Here is a 15366-nt window from a genome sequence, read left to right on the forward strand (position 1 = left end):
GTTGCTCAGACTGGTGTTGCACTCCTGGGCTCAAGCAATCTTCCTGCCTGCCCCAGCCCCCCAAAATGCTGGGATTACAGGCATGAGCCACCATGCTGGCTTTTTTTTTTTTTTTTTTTTTTAAACACAAAAGCTTGTAAAAAAAAAAACATAGATTGTACAGATGTGAATAAAGAAAACAGCACAGGACCCTGTGAATCTCCTGCTCCCTTTCACGGGAGGTTGTGTCTAACACTTTCTGAGCATTAGTGTGTGCCAAGCACAACTCCCTACAGCAACTCCATGAGGAAGGTGCTATTGTCTTCCCTCTACAGATGAGGAAACTGAGGCTCAGAGAGGTTTAATGCCTTGCCCAAGGTCACACAGGTTGTAAATAGCAGAGCCAGGATTCCACCCCAGGCGTCAGGCTCCGACGGACTTTGGCCGTTTGCTGAACTGCTTATTCACAATCTGTTGTGTTTCTCTCCTGGCCCTCTTATATGAATGGCAGAGATACACACATGCCTGCGTGGGGTTTGGAGTTGGGTGGGTTCAGGGGTATGCTAGCAGATGTTTAACATCTGTCTCTGGGGGAAAAAAGCCCTAATGCCTAGTGTTTTCCAGCTTCCATGGTGTAAATACTCCTACCATGGTTTATTTCGAGCCACCAACGTGATGTCACCAACATGGAATTGGGAAGAGAGGCACACAGTCACTCTCAGGAGCTGGTGTGAGCGGGCTCCAGCACACCGCTGGTTGAGCTGTTTTTAACAAAAGCAGAGTTGTAATTCTGAGATTCATTCGTGTCAGTGCAGAGAGCTCTACCTCATTCTTCTTTTAAATCAGCCACATAGAATTTCATGGTTTGAATAGACTATAATTTCTTTAAGTACTCCTCTATTGATGGATATTTAGGTTGTCTTCAAATGTTTGCTATTACACAACCTGTTGCAATGGCTTTCCTTGAATAAGCCCTTGCACGCCTGGATCTGTGCTCTCTAAGGAGATTCTTAGATGTAGAATTGCTGGGTCAAAGTCCTGGTGAACCTTTCTGAGACCAGTGTCAATTGCACTCTGAGAAAGAGGCCCTGGTTTAGACTCCTACTAACAATGTAGGAGTCTGTCTCTCCACATCCCCATCAGCATTGGATATTATAACTATTATTGTTATTTGAAGGCCAGGCACAGTGGCTTATGCCTGTGATCCCAGCACTTTGGAAGGTCGAGGCGGGTAGATCACTGAGGTCAGGAGTTCAAGACCAGCCTGACTGTGGTGAAACCCCGTCTCTACTAAAAATACAAAAATTAGCTGGGTGTGGTGGCGGGTGCCTGTAGTCCCAGCTACTAGGGAGGCTGAGACGGGGGAGAATTGCTTGAACCCGGGAGGCAGAGGTTGCAGTGAGCCGAGATCACACCACTGCACTTCAGCCTGGGTGACAGAGCAAGACTCCATCTCCAAATAAATAAATAAATAATACAATAAAATAAAAATAAAAATACTATTATTTGACACAGGATCTCGCTCTGTTGCCCAGACTGGAATGCAGTGGCGCACTCATGGCTCACTGCAGCCTCAACCTCTTGGGCTCAAGTGATCCTCCCATCTCAGCCTCCTGAGTAGCTGGGACTACAGGTTTGTGCCACCACACTCAGCTAATTTAAAAAAATTTTTTTTTGGTAGTGGCAGGGTCTCACTATGTTGCTCAGGCTGGTCTTCAACTCCTGGTCTAAAGTGATCATCCCGCCTTGGCCTTTCAAAGTGCTGGGATTATAGGCTTCAGCCACCTCACCCAGACAGCATTAAATATTATTAATATTTTAAACTTCTGCTAATCAGATAAGGGAAATGGTATCTCATTATTGTTTTTATTTTCATTGCCCTCATTACTAGGGAGATTAAATCATTTTTCATTAGCATATTGGCTGTTTCTATTTTCTCTGTAATTGCTTGATCAGACCATGTGCCCATTTTTCTGTTGGGTTGTTTACCTTTTTCTCATGTTGATTTGTGGGAGAAAAGCTCTTTGTGTTTTACATATATTAACCCTTTGTTAGTTTTTGCAAATATTTGCTTTGGCTTGCCATTTGCCTTTTCACTTTGCAGTATAGAAACTGAAAACAAATTTTTTGTTGTTGTTGTTTTGTTTTGTTTTTTGAGACAGAGTTTCACTCTTGTCGCCCAGGCTGGAGTGCAATGGTGCGATCTCGGTTCACTGCAACCTCCGCCTCCTGGGTTCAAGCGATTCTCCTGCCTCAGTCCCCTGAACAGCTGGGATTACAGGTGCCCACCATCATGCCCAGCTAATTTTTGTATTTTTGGTAGAGATGGGGTTTCACCATGTTGGCCAGGCTAGTCTCGAACTCCTGACCTCAGGTGATCCACCCTCCTTTGCCTCCCAAAGTGCTGGGATTACAAGGCGTGAGCCGCCGCGCCCTGCCTAACAATTTTTAATTTTATTTTTATTTAATTTTATTTATTTTTTTGAGTCTCACTCTGTCACCCAGGCTGGAGTGCAGTGGTGCAATCTCGGCTCACTGCAACCTCCGCCTCCCAGGTTCAAGCCATTCTCCTGTCTCAGCCTCCCAAGTAGCTGGGATTACAGGCGCCTGCCACCACGCCCAGTTAATTTTTGTATTTTTAGTAAAGGTGAGGTTTTGCCACGTTGGCCAGGCTGGTCTTGAACTCCTGACCTCAAGTGATCAGCTGATGCGCCTCAGCCTTCCAAAGTGCTGGGATTACAGACGTGAGCCACCGTGCCTGGCTGAAAACGATTGTTTAAAATGTGACCAAAGCTGTTCATCTTTTCTTCATGGATTCTGCATCTCATGTTTAGGATGGCCTTAAGATTATAAAAACATTTTCTTATTTTTTCCCCAGTGCTTTTATAATTTTCACAATTGGCTCTGCCGTGCGATTGCATTTGTGTATTGTGAGCTAGAAATGATCCCGCCCCCCGCCGATGGCAGCCATTTGTCCCGGGGACATCTGTTGAGGCCCCCATCCTTTCCCTCGATTGGAAGTGCTGCCTTTATCATATAGTAAATATCCACATGGACCGCTTCCCCTCTTTCTAGCCTTAACATTGCTCTGCCTTTTCTGCCGTGCCAGCCGTCTTCAGCTGTGCCATCCATTTGGGATGTTTCAGTCTCTGGTAGGGCAGATCCTCCTGCGTTACTCTTTCTTTAAAAACTATTCCTGGCTGTCTTTGTGCATTAGCTCATGCAGATGAATTTCAGAATAGGCTTATCATGTTCCATTTTTTAAAGGTCCCCGTGGACTTGTTCTGAAGGGGGTTGGGGGAATCCTTGGTGGAGGCTGTCTGAAGCCCCTCCTCCTCTCCAGGTGCCCTTCTCTTCTGACCTGCTGAACCTTGGTGTCCATGTCCTGGAGACAGGGGCAGGGACCCCTTTTCTGGGATCAGCATGCAGCTCAAATCATATTGCCTCCCAAATGAACACAGCTGGGCTACCCCAGGTCAGGTGCACACCCGAGTGTAGCTGTGGTGAGTGCAGCTGTGGTGAGTGCAGCTGTGGTGGGTGTGTTCACATACACAAGAGGCTGTCGCCCATGCTGGAGCCCCCGAACTGGAGGAGTTCAAAACACAGCCCTCCCAGCAGGGCCCTCGGCCCGGAGAACAGAGGAAGGCGCTGCCCCCACCTCTCTAAAGAGTCTCCGCTGTGTTCTAGACAAATACAACGACTTCATTGAGGCCAACCGCATTGAGGATGCGCGGGAGCGGATGAGGACGCTGCGGAAGCTGGTAAGGAGAGAGAGGTGCTGCCAGGCACGAGGTGGGGCGGCTGCCTGAGCACCTCTGTCCCAGGAGGCAGGGAGTCCGGTGCTGCCCACGACCCCTGTGGCCTTGGAGAAGCCCTGCTCCACTCAGGGCCTCAGTTTCCCCATCCATACAAGAGAACGGGGGGTTAGAGGGTAGGTTCCAGACTCCCTGAGGCATGGTAGTGGGAGACCTGTGGGGCGTGGTGGTGATGGGGAACAGGGGCAGGCCCTTACAGCCTGTCCCCATGCCCCTCCTCTCTCCTGCTCAGATCCGGGATCTCCCAGGACACTACTATGAAACGCTCAAATTCCTTGTGGGCCATCTCAAGACCATCGCTGACCACTCTGAGAAAAACAAGGTGGGTAGGAGTCCCGCATGGAGTCTGGGGGAGGCAAGCACAGGACTTACTGTGTGGGGGCCCTCAGCACGCGCTGAGCTCCTGCAGGTCCAATAAGTCAGACCCCTCTAGGCACGCCCTCCTCCTGTGACTGCTCCATCCCCATCCCGCTCCTACATGCTGGCCAGTGCTTTCCCCCAGAGAGCCATCTCCTGAGTTTCTGAGGGCTTTCCAGAGGCAGGAAACCCCAGCCCCCCGTATCCAATGCATTGTCATCCTCTGACTTAGCTCAAGTCCCTCGCATTGCATTTTCCTCATCAAACCCTTTATGCCTTCTGGTTCTGCAGTGGGGAAAATGAGGGGAGTGATAGGATTTTTTGTGTTTTTTTGTTTGTTTGTTTTTTTGAGACGAAGTCTCACTCTGCCGCTCAGGCTGGAGTGCTGTGGCACGATCTCCACTCACTGCAACCTTCGCCTCCCGGGTTCAAGCGATTCTCCTGCCTCAGCCTCCCGAGTAGCTGGGATTACAGGCACCTGGAAGTGATCGGATTTTTTTTCCCAGGCCTAAAATAACTCCTGGGACCTCCAATATGTTTTCTACTGCAGGGTCTCCCACTGCTGGTGCTGACCACTCAGGGCTGCCCTGTATGGGTGTGCAGGTTGGGCACTGCTCATGGCTGCTGGGCCTGGGGATGAAAAGGGCTGAAATTTGGCCTGTGCTCTACTCATCAAGCATCTCCATGCCCATACAAGGGGGTGTCCACCCTCTAAGCTGGGGACTGGTGAGGATGTAGTTGGGGACAGAGGCCTCAGGGGCTAGAGTGAGGGAGGACTGAGTTCAGGATGTTGACAGTGACCTGCTTTCCCTGCTGCCCAGATGGAACCCCGGAACCTGGCCCTGGTCTTTGGGCCGACACTGGTGAGGACGTCTGAGGACAACATGACAGACATGGTGACCCACATGCCTGATCGCTACAAGATCGTGGAGACACTGATCCAGCACGTAAGCCCCTGTTCCGGGGGGTGCCCGGCAGCCCCTGGGGCCCAGGCCATGTTCCTCTGAGCCCCTCGCTTTTGCTCAGCCTGGCGGGGTGTGCCCCAGGAAGGGCTCGGCAGGTTTAGAGCATGCTGCTAGGGTGGTATATACTCCTCCAAAGCCATGGGCTGCATTTGAAGGCAAGGCAGGAATGGATCCTGGAATCCCTGCTGCCCTGGGATGTTGTGTCCCCAGCAGGAGAGTCAAGAGGCCCCCGAGCGTCCAAGATGCCTGGGAAAGGCAGAAGAGGAGGAAGGCAGGGAAGGTGCTACTGGTGGAGGGCAGAAGGGGAAGCTTCAGAAGGTGGCCCCTGGAGAGGTGTCCTGGCAGACACGAGCAGACGGGGGCCAAGGTCTGGCCTGACATCAGGAGGCCCCGGCTCTAGTGACTTTCCCTGCTGGCCCCACTGAGGTTTCAGGGAGGTAGTGGTGATGTCCATGGTAACAAGGGGTGGATGGGATAGGGCACAGGGCCTTGGCCTGAGGCAGGAGCCTGCACCGGTGCTTGGCGTGTACTGGGCTGGCCACCTCCCTTCTCATGGCTTCCTGGATGCCAACAGCCCTGGTCCCGTAGGTTCTTGTTACTGTGCATGGGCAGAGGAGAACCCAGAGTGGCCAGCAGAGGGTGCAGGAGGCCTTGGTCTTCCAGAGCCCAACCCTAAGGCAGCACTGCCGCCTTCTGGGGCGCACACGGATGTCATTATGAATCATAGATTTTCCATTTCCAATTCTTGTTACAGCCCACAAAGGATGAGAACAGAGCCCCTCCTGCCAGGGGAAATAAGACTGACAGCTGGTGAGAGGAAGGGAAGCCTCAGTCCCAAGCCCCCTAGACACTTTAGGGAAGGAAAGCTGGGCCCTATCACCCCCATTTTACAGAGGAAGAAACAGGCTCAGAGAGGCAAAGCAACTTGCTCATGGTCACACAGCTAATAAGTGGCAGCCCAAGATTTCAAGCCAGATCTGACTGACCAAAGCCTGTGCTTTCCTCCCGCTATCAACCCAAAGGCCAGACTCCTAGGTCCCTCCTTGAGCTGGCTTGGGACGGAGGTAGGGGGCCAGGGGAAGGAGGCAAGGTGGTGGGCAGCTGAGCCATGTTAACAGCCTTGCTTGCCCATCTCCCTCCTTCACTGCATGCTCAGGGCTCCGAGCCACAGGAGGGAGGATCATAGCCTGCTGCATCCGGACACTGGGAACGCCACTCCAGAGCTGTCTGGGAGGCCAGGGCTGCCCTGCAGCGTCGGGGATCCTGATGAGGCCTTGGGAAAGCTTAGCTCTCCAGGGCACCAGGGGGCCCCGGAACCTCCCGTGAGGGTGTGTTTTGGGGGCAGCAGCAGGGAAGAGTGGGTGTCTGGCCCTGTGCTCCTGGAGAAGTCCCTGGAAGCCCAAGGCCTGAGGTCAGCTGAGGCATCAGGAACTGCAGCCTTCAGGGAGGAAGGAGGCCAAAGCCCCAAGGGGGAGTCCCTGCTCTGGGCATGGTGGAGAAGGTGGAGTTTGTCTCATTTAGCACTGACACTAGTGCCTGGCACACAGTGGATACTCAGTGTTTGTGGTGTATAAATGAATGAGTAAATTGCTAATTGAGGTTACGTCAGGCTGGGCTTTTCTTTCTCTTTCTTTCTCTCTCTCTCTTTCTGTTTTTTTTTTTTTTTTTTTTTTTTGATAGAGTCTCAGTTTGTTGCCCATGCTGGAGTGCAGTGGGCAAATATGGCCCACTTCCAGGCTCAGACGATCCTGCCATCTCAGCCTCCTGAGTAGCTGGGACTAGAGATGCCACCACCACACCACCTGGCTAATTTTTGTATTCTTTTGTAGAGATGAGGTCTTACTATGTTGCCAGGGCTAGTCTTGAACTCCTGGACTCAAGCGATCCTCCCATCTCAGCCTTCCAAAGTGCTGGGATTACAGGTGTGAGCCATCACGCCCAGCCAGGCTGGGCTTTTCTACTCAGAGATTCATTCCCGAGAGCTAACTGAGCTGGTGTCCTTCCCCTCTCTGCCTCCTTGGCATGTGAACGTAACCAGCCCTGGATGATTGTCGAGGGAATGAGCCACCCACTCTGCAAACCGTGAAAGCCTGCCCACCCAAGCCTGCCGGCTCTGTCTAGCCGGAGGCTCCATGGCCAGGGCAGTGCTGCTGTCACTTGGGGCACCCAGACAGTCTTCAGGTCGGAAAGAGGGTGGCAACTGAGGGGTAAAGAGGAACAGCGACTTGCCCAGGGCCACGCAGCAAGATAATGGCAGCGCAGAGAGGAGAGCAAACCCGGGTGTCTGACCTCGCAGCGGGCAAGTTGCCAGGAGCCCCTACCTGTGTTTACGAAGTCAAATGGAACCCAAACAAAGATCACCTCAGGGCATTTGCTCAGGGACTCACTCAGCAAAGGCAGCGATACCTAATGTTTCTCAGCCTCAGCACTAGTGACCGCTGGAATCCAGATAAGTCTTTACTGTGGGAGGCTGTTCTGTGTGTTATAGGACATTTAGCAGCCTCGCTGGCTGCTACCTGCTGGATGCTGGGAATATCACTCTAGTTGTCACAATCGAAAATGTCTCCAGACATTGCCAAGTGCCCCCTGGGGTGGGGGGATTGATGGCAGTGGCTCTGGGGCCAGCCTGCTCCTATGTGCTGTGTGGCCTTGGACAAGTTCCTTACCTGCTGTGCCTCAGTCTCCACATCTGTAAAGTAGAGATGACAATACTGTTTACCTCACATCATTGTGAATGTCTGCTAAAGCATTCGCGGCGGTGCCTGGTAGGTCCTAAGTGTTGTGTGAGAATTGACTGTCATCCTCTTCGTCGTGGTCATTATTCCACGCCAGAGACAGATCCCTGTGCTGGGAACACGGAGGTGAATGGGAGCCTGCTCAGAAGGAATATTGCCAGCGGGTGTGGTGGTGCGTGTCTGTGGTCTCAACTACTTGGGGGGCTGAGGTGGGAGGCTGCAGTGAGCCGAGATGGCGACCCTGCACTCCAGCCTGGGTGACAGAGTGAGACCCTGCCACAAAAAAAAAAAAAAAAAAAATCCATAAAATGATGCTTCTCATTCATTTATTCATTTAATAATGTTTATCAAAGTAAGAGCTGCGTCTCTTTGTGCTCTGGGCTATGCCCAAGGAAGCCCCACAGAAGGACCCACTCCGGCCCTGGGTGCAGGGCTGGGGTCGTAGTCATGGGGTTCTTGAACTGTCTTAGAGGACCATGATGAGAACTTAGCCAGGCAGAGCAGGGAGAAAGGGCATCCCAGGCAGAAAGAACAGCACGTGCAGAAACAGGGTGGCAGGAACTAGTGTGGATTCCTCTTGAGAGCCGTGGCCACCCGGGTGCTTCCTGTAGACGCCGTGGCTTGCAGAGTACTTCTGGGCACCTTCAAACCCGAGTTAATGGCTGGCTTCTTTGGGCCGATCCTCAGGCTCCCCCTGGTCAGCCTGTCTCTGGAAGCCGCACTTTTGAATAACGGTAGCTGACGTCTATTATACATTAACAATGTACTGCACTCGACGTTTTCCATACAGTATTTCATCTCAATCCTCCTCAGACCTAGAAGGAGGTACTCACATCATGCCTGTTTTAGAGATAAGTAAATAGACTTACAGAGGGAAAGTAACTTGGCTAGGGTGAACGTGAACCAAGATGACTGACTCCAGAGCTTCCATTTTTGTTTTTCTTTTCTTTTTCTTTTTTTTTTTTTTTTTGAGACAGAATCTCACTCTGTTGCCCAGGCTGGAGTGCAACAGCACGGTCTCCACTCACTGCAGCCTCCGGCTCCTGGGCTCAAGTGATTCTCCCACCTCAGCACCCCCAAGTAGCTGGGATTATGGGCGCACACCACCATGCCAGGCTAATTTTTGTATTTTTAGTAGAGCTGGGGTTTCCCCCTGTTGGCCAGGCTGGTCTTGAACTCCTGACCTCAGCTGATGCACCTGCCTCAGCCGCCCAAAGTGCTGGGACTACAGGTGTGAGCCACTGTGCCCGGCCAGAGCCTGCATTTCTCTTATCTTCCTTTGCTCTCTTCTCTTCTATCTCTTTCTTGTTTCCCTTCTGGCCTTCCTGTGCTGTTTAAATTAATCACATGTCAGATCATGAGCAATAATAACTGAGGCTCATGGCGCATGCTCAGGCAAGTCCCCTTGTGCTGTGTGGCCTTGGACAAGTTCCTTACCTGCTGTGCCTCAGTCTCCACATCTGTAAAGTAGAGATGACAATACTGTTTACCTCACATCGTTGTGAATGTCTGCTAAAGCATTCGTGGCAGTGCCTGGCAGGTCCTAAGTGTTGTGTGAGAATTGACTGTCATCCTCTTCGTCGTGGTCATTCCTCTACGTAGGGATATAGGTATCCCTAGGATACCTAGGGGAATCCTCTTCATTCCCCTAGGTGCCCACTCTTAATAGGCTAATATGTGTCCTTCCAGGACACCTTCCACTTATTGTAAATGCATGGCTATCCTTAAATGTATATAATATTCTTTATGTGTTTTAAGTCTATGTAATGAGATTATAAATTGCCTATTCCTGTTCTTTCATAGGTGTTGAGGGGGGTAAAGGGTAATTGTCTTAATTTTTATTCATTTATTTTTTTTGAGATGGAGTTTCACTCTTGTTGCCCAGGCTGGAGTATAGTGGTGCGACCTCAGCTCACTGCAACCTCTGCCTCCCAGGTTCAAGCGATTCCCCCACCTCACCCTCCCGAGTAGCTGGGATTACAGGTGCGCACAACCATGCCCAGCTAATTTTTGTATTTTTAGTAGAGATGGGGTTTCACCATGTTGGCCAGGTTGGTCTCAAACTCCTGACCTCAGGTGATCCGCCCGCCTCAGCCTCCCAAAGTGCTGGGATTACAGGTGTGAGTCACTGCACCCGGCCTGTCACTGTCAATTTCTAATGCCTATCAGTTTCTGTGTCTTTCTTCCACCACATCTAAAAGCCAAAAGTGGTGGGGTGCAGTGGCTCATGCTTATAATCCCAAAATCAACAACAAAATTTTTTTTTAATCAGATGTGCAAGGTGGCACATGCCTGTAGTCCCAGCTATTCAGGAGGCTGAGGTGGGAGAATCTCTTGAGCCCGGGAGTTCAAGGGTACAGTGAGCTAGGATCATGCCACAGCATTCCAACCTGGATAACAGCGAGAGACCCTATCTCAAAAATAAATAAATAAATACAATAAAAGCCAAAAGTGCCTTAGTTATTTCTTGGAGCTTGCCAAAGTTCATCTCTTTACTTGCTCAAGTATTCAGTTAAGAGAGTCTTTGTGTAGTAAACTTTCTGATGTCTCAGGATAGCTTTATTTCAAGGCCGGGTGTGGTGGCTCCAGAGAGCAGGAGGTTCACTTAGGGGGTGATTAAAACAATCTGTGGTATGCCTGTTAACCCCAGCACTTTGGGAGGTGGAGGTGGGCGGATCACTTGAGGTCAGAAGTTGAGACAAGTCTGGCCCACATGACAAAACCCCATCTCTACTAAAAATACAAAAATTATCCAGGCATGATGGCGTGCACCTGTAATCCCAGGTACTCAGGAGGCTGAAGCCAGAGAATCACTTGAACACAGGAGGCAGAGGTTGCAGTGAGCCAAGGTTGCACCACTGCACTCCAGCCTGGGTGACAGAGTGAGATTCTGTTGGAAAAAAAAGAATAGCTTTATTTTACACTCAGATTTAAATGAGAGTTTAGCAGGATATAAAATTCTAGGTTCCTTCAGCACATCAAAACTTACTTTCTTGTCTTCATGTGTCTTGCTGCTGAAAGTTCCAAGTACCTGTGATACGTGTTCATTTATAAGCAATCTGGATTTTTTTTTTCAGAAAACTTAGAATTTTATCTTCAAGATTCTCAAATTTTACAAAATATATTAAAGTGTGGGGGCCTTTAGTTTCTCTCTTATTTGGCCTTTATGAGAAAGCTCTCACCTCCTGCCCCTCAGGAAACCTCCAACACCTTTCTCCTGTCATTTTCCTTTTCTGGGCTGGGTACATGACACCTTTGTTGTCAGTGTGGCACCCATGGGTGGCAGGTGGCATGGGGCACGCTCGGCTGTCACAGTCATGGACCTGGCCAACACTAATGGCACTGGTGCCTCGCTGCCCCCCAGCTCGCTGTGGGGAGTATACCATAGGGGTGTGCCCAGGACAGTGTTTAGAGAAAAGCAAGTAAAAGCGAAGCTCTCCCTAAGCCTATCTCCTGTCTGAGGTGGCTGCTCCCACTCCCTGCCGTGTTTCCTCCCACACTGGGGTCCCACCTTTTCTCTCCCCCAGGGTTTTTCATAGTCTGTGGGGTCAGGTTTTAGGGTCCGTCAAGCTCCCTCTGAGCCCTCTTTCACAGCCCCGCCAGCCTGGGGTTTGTTGAGAGAGAGGTGCCCCTTGCCGCCTGAGTGGGTCCTCTGGAATGAGCAGGTAGAAGAGACTCTTCTTTCCCATGCTGATTTCATCCCTTCCTTTTGTCTTCTCTGCAGTCAGACTGGTTCTTCAGTGACGAAGAGGACAAGGGAGAGAGAGTAAGTGATGCCGCGGGCTGGGCTGGCATGGGGGCTGGTCTGGGGTGAGCCCCAGTCCTTGGGGGTGGGGCGGGCAGCGGGACTTAAGCCGGGGAAGGTGTCTGTCCTTGAGGCTTCCCTCAAGTCTGATGGAGGAAACACAGACCCTCTCCTCAGGAGCCCCTAGTCTGATAGAGATGCACAAAGCTTGCCTTCAGGAGTCCCCAGTCTGACTGGGGGAGATATAGGCCTTGCTCAAAGGGAACCCAATTCAGGAGTAAAGGCAGCTCCTGCCCTCCAGGCTACTGAGAAGGACTTAGGTTGGAGGAGTTCCAGTCTGGTGCGGGAGACACAGCTCCTGCCCCCAGCTGAAGAGGCCGCTCTGGACTTTGCGGTTCCGAGGTGTTGAGGAAGGCACAAAACTGTCTAATAGGGGACATGTAGGAATCATCCTCGAGAGCACCCGGCTGATGAGGGAGATGGTCCCTGCCCCAGTGAGCCCGGTCTGATGGAGGAGACACGGGCTCTGTCATCAGGGCACCCCCCTCTGGGGGGTCGGCAGCCCAGTGTCCGAGGGCATGCCAGCTGACCCCTCCTCCTGTTCGCAGACCCCTGTGGGCGACAAGGAGCCTCAGGCAGTGCCCAACATTGAGTACCTCCTGCCCAACATTGGCAGGACAGTGCCCCCTGGCGACCCGGGGTCAGGTGAGCGCAGGGGCCTGGGAGTGGGGAGGCGGGAGGGTGGACACTGCATTCCTGAGGGTTCCAGATGCCTGGCCAGATGCCCAGCTTCCCTGTGCCACCCCAGCGGGGCCCTCCCCTGCCAGCCACCATGGAGATGGGGCTGTTGGGGGCCTTCTCCCTCCCTGGGGAAGTCCAGCTTGCCCCGTGCCCACCTCCTGTCTGCGCAGCTGCCCCGCCCCGGGCAGGGCCGGAGCTTTGTTCCCCCTCTCTCACTGGTTCCTTTCCTCAGCCTTTAATGTCTCGTGGGCTGGCTGTGTCCTTCTGGGCATGTTCCTCTTTTTAATTTTTCTTCCTTTTCTCCTTGCACCCCCGCCTCTCCCTCCTCCTCTCCCCGTGCTCTCCTCCCACCCCCTTCTCTTCTCCTCCCCCTCCCCTCCTCCAGCGGACCTGTTGGAGATTTAAAGGGTACAGTGCGGTGTCGCGGCCTCGGTCACTAACAGTGGCGGGTGATTATAAGAAGGCTGGGTGGGCACAGAGGCAGGCAGAATGTCCCGGACTGTGAGGACCCCACGCTGACATGCCAGTTGCCCCTGCTTGTTATCCACTTACCCCAGCAGTTCATGCCCTTCCCATCCTAAAGCCCCTTCTCAGGAGGAAGGAGGCACTCACTGAGCCCAGGGCCCTCCCCGTTGCCTGGACACCTGGGCATCGAATTGCTGCCCTCCTGCAGTGCCACAGACCCTGCGGCCTCTCTTTGCCAAGTCTCACCACTGCTAGTCATCCAGGCTGGGAACCAACACTCTCTGGAGACCAGCGATGCCACGCCCAGAAGCTTCTCTTTATCTCTAATTCCTGCCTCAGTCACCCCAATGGGCCGCCTCTTCCTGCTTAAGAAACCCGGGCCCTAAGTCCTGTTTACAGGGCCTGTGGCCCTCTCATGGCAGAGGACAGATGATTTACATGCTCAGAGACAGATGAGGGCCACTCCCTTTGTGGCTGCAGCCACTGACTCCTCCCCCCGCCATGGTTGTCCCTCCCTTTAGTTTTAGCATTTCTGTTCCTCTCTGACAGAGGCACACAGGAGCTCCCTAGTCACCAGAGGCAGGCTCAGGAGGGGCCAGAAGACATGGGGGTGGGACGGCAGAGAGGGACCCCGTGTCTCTTCTAATCACCCGCCGCCCCCCGCGCCCCGTGTGTCATGTGTGGTTGCCCATCTTGCTTTTCTCACCTTGTGCAGGGGGAGGGGTCTGGAGAGGGGGGCGTCTAACTTGCCTGCCAGAGAGTGTGGATTAACCGCACCTGCCCACTACCCTGTGGGACCCCAGGAGGCCCTTGGACCAACCTGCTCCCTCTCTAGCCTTGGAGAGGACCCGCCAGGACGTGTTTCTGGTTCCTTCTCCACCCCAGTGATATTAAGGGAGTGTGACCCAAGTCCCATAGAAATCATGCTTTTAGTCTCCTTCATAACTGGGTGATAACTGGGGACCCTGCCCATGAGGCAGGGTGACCCCAGGTCTGGAGGTGGAACCTATCAAGGCTCTAATCACCAGCCCACTCCACCTCCTGCATCCCACCCACTTCATTTCTGCCCTTTTATCCATTATTCATTTGGTCCCTCTTCTTTGTTGCGTGCGCGGGAGTGGATGTAGGGCACCCACCTCTCTGTGCACTGTGTGGTCTCCATTTCTCCAGAGCATCTGTGATTTGCTGTGTTTCACTGTGGTGGTTTCCATGGACTGCACCTGATATTTGGCATTTTCTCTCCAGTGCTTCAGAGTAACAGGGACGGGTGGGGAAGGGGAGAGGAACCAGGCTCAAAGACAATGCCCCCTTGCGCTTAGCCATCGGTAAATGAGGGGCCAGTGGCTGGCAGCCTGATGTCACTTCCAGGAAGTGGCAATTAACATCATTTTCTGCTCCATCCCTCTCCCATAGATGGACATCAGAGGTCCATCATACTCCTAGGGCCTGGGGAGATCTCATGTTTCAGAATTCCCTGGTTTCTGAAGCCTTTGAGGAGAGGGAATTGTGTGCATAAGACTCAGCTTTCTTTTTCCCTGATGTAACTTTCATTTTTTTTTTCTGTCTTTCACCAACAGATTCTACCACCTGTAGTTCAGCCAAGTCCAAGGTATGTATGAAGGCAATTCTGAAGGCTTGATCCCTGTACAAGCCAGCACACTTTGGTTTTTGTTCAAGGGAATTGAGGGAATGGCAATTGGACCATGGAGAAAGTTGATGGTCCCTGGGAGGGAAGGTGGGAGGTACTGAGTGCCCAAGGTAAGCTGAGAAGTTGCTTACCTTGGCAGTGTTTGGTGAGGCATCTGCTGTAGTAGAAGGACCTGGCCTGGGAGTTACATGGCTAGGAGGCATTGTCGCTCAGTGGTTAGAAGCACAGACTCTGGAGTCAGACAGTCCTGGGTTTGAGTTCTGGCTCCACCATTTAGTAGTTTGGGACATTGGGCAAGTTACTTAACCACTTTCTGATCCTTAGCTTCCTCATCTATAAAATGGGGATATCAGTAAATCTGTGGGGTGCTATAATAAATAAAACAGATATCCTTTAAGGTCTTTGGAGAGCCTAAAGCAAGCAGAAGGAAATAAAGAGAGGAGCAGAAATCCATGAAATTGAAAACAGTTGAAAAAAAGCAATGAAACCAAAAGCTGGTTCTCTGAAAAAACATCAATGAAATTGATAAACCTTTAGCCAGACTAACAGAATAAAGAGAAAGATGGCACAGATGATCAGTATCAGGGATGAAAGAGGGACATCACTACAGATCCCTAAGTTATTTTTTATTTTTTACTTATTTTTTTTTTTTGAGATGGAGTCTTGCTCTGTCACCCAGGCTGGAGTGCAGTGGCACCATCTCGGCTCACTGCAAGCTCCGCCTCCTGGGTTCATGCCATTCTCTTGCCTCAGCCTCCCGAGTAGCTGGGACTACAGGCGCCCACCATCACGTCTGGCTAATTTTTTGTATTTTTAGTGGAGACGGGGTTTCACCAGGTTAGCCAGGATGGTCTTGATCTCCTGACCTCGTGATCTGCCCCCCTTGGCCTCCCAAAGTGCTGGGATTACAGGCGTC

General features: G+C 51.8%; 1 protein-coding gene across 7 annotated transcripts in view; it reads left to right on the forward strand.

Moving 5' to 3' along the window:
- The window catches only part of ARHGAP23 (Rho GTPase activating protein 23), a 94734-nt gene that overhangs the window by 68265 nt on the left and 11103 nt on the right, over positions 1 to 15366 (forward strand). For 5 of the 7 annotated variants that reach the window (XM_054456406.2, XM_054456405.2, XM_054456408.2 and 2 more), the window contains 6 exons: positions 3667 to 3740; positions 4027 to 4116; positions 4973 to 5098; positions 11576 to 11617; positions 12205 to 12301; positions 14380 to 14411. In XM_054456406.2, the coding sequence (XP_054312381.1) occupies positions 3667 to 3740; positions 4027 to 4116; positions 4973 to 5098; positions 11576 to 11617; positions 12205 to 12301; positions 14380 to 14411 (461 nt within the window). Of the gene's footprint in view, positions 1 to 3666; positions 3741 to 4026; positions 4117 to 4972; positions 5099 to 11575; positions 11618 to 12204; positions 12302 to 12722; positions 12746 to 14379; positions 14412 to 15366 lie in introns of all 7 variants that reach the window. The other 2 variants (XM_054456411.2, XM_054456410.2) reach the window with 2 other exon arrangements.

Source organism: Pongo pygmaeus, chromosome 19 (assembly GCF_028885625.2).
Source record: "Pongo pygmaeus isolate AG05252 chromosome 19, NHGRI_mPonPyg2-v2.0_pri, whole genome shotgun sequence".
Classification (NCBI taxonomy): Eukaryota; Metazoa; Chordata; class Mammalia; order Primates; family Hominidae; genus Pongo; species Pongo pygmaeus.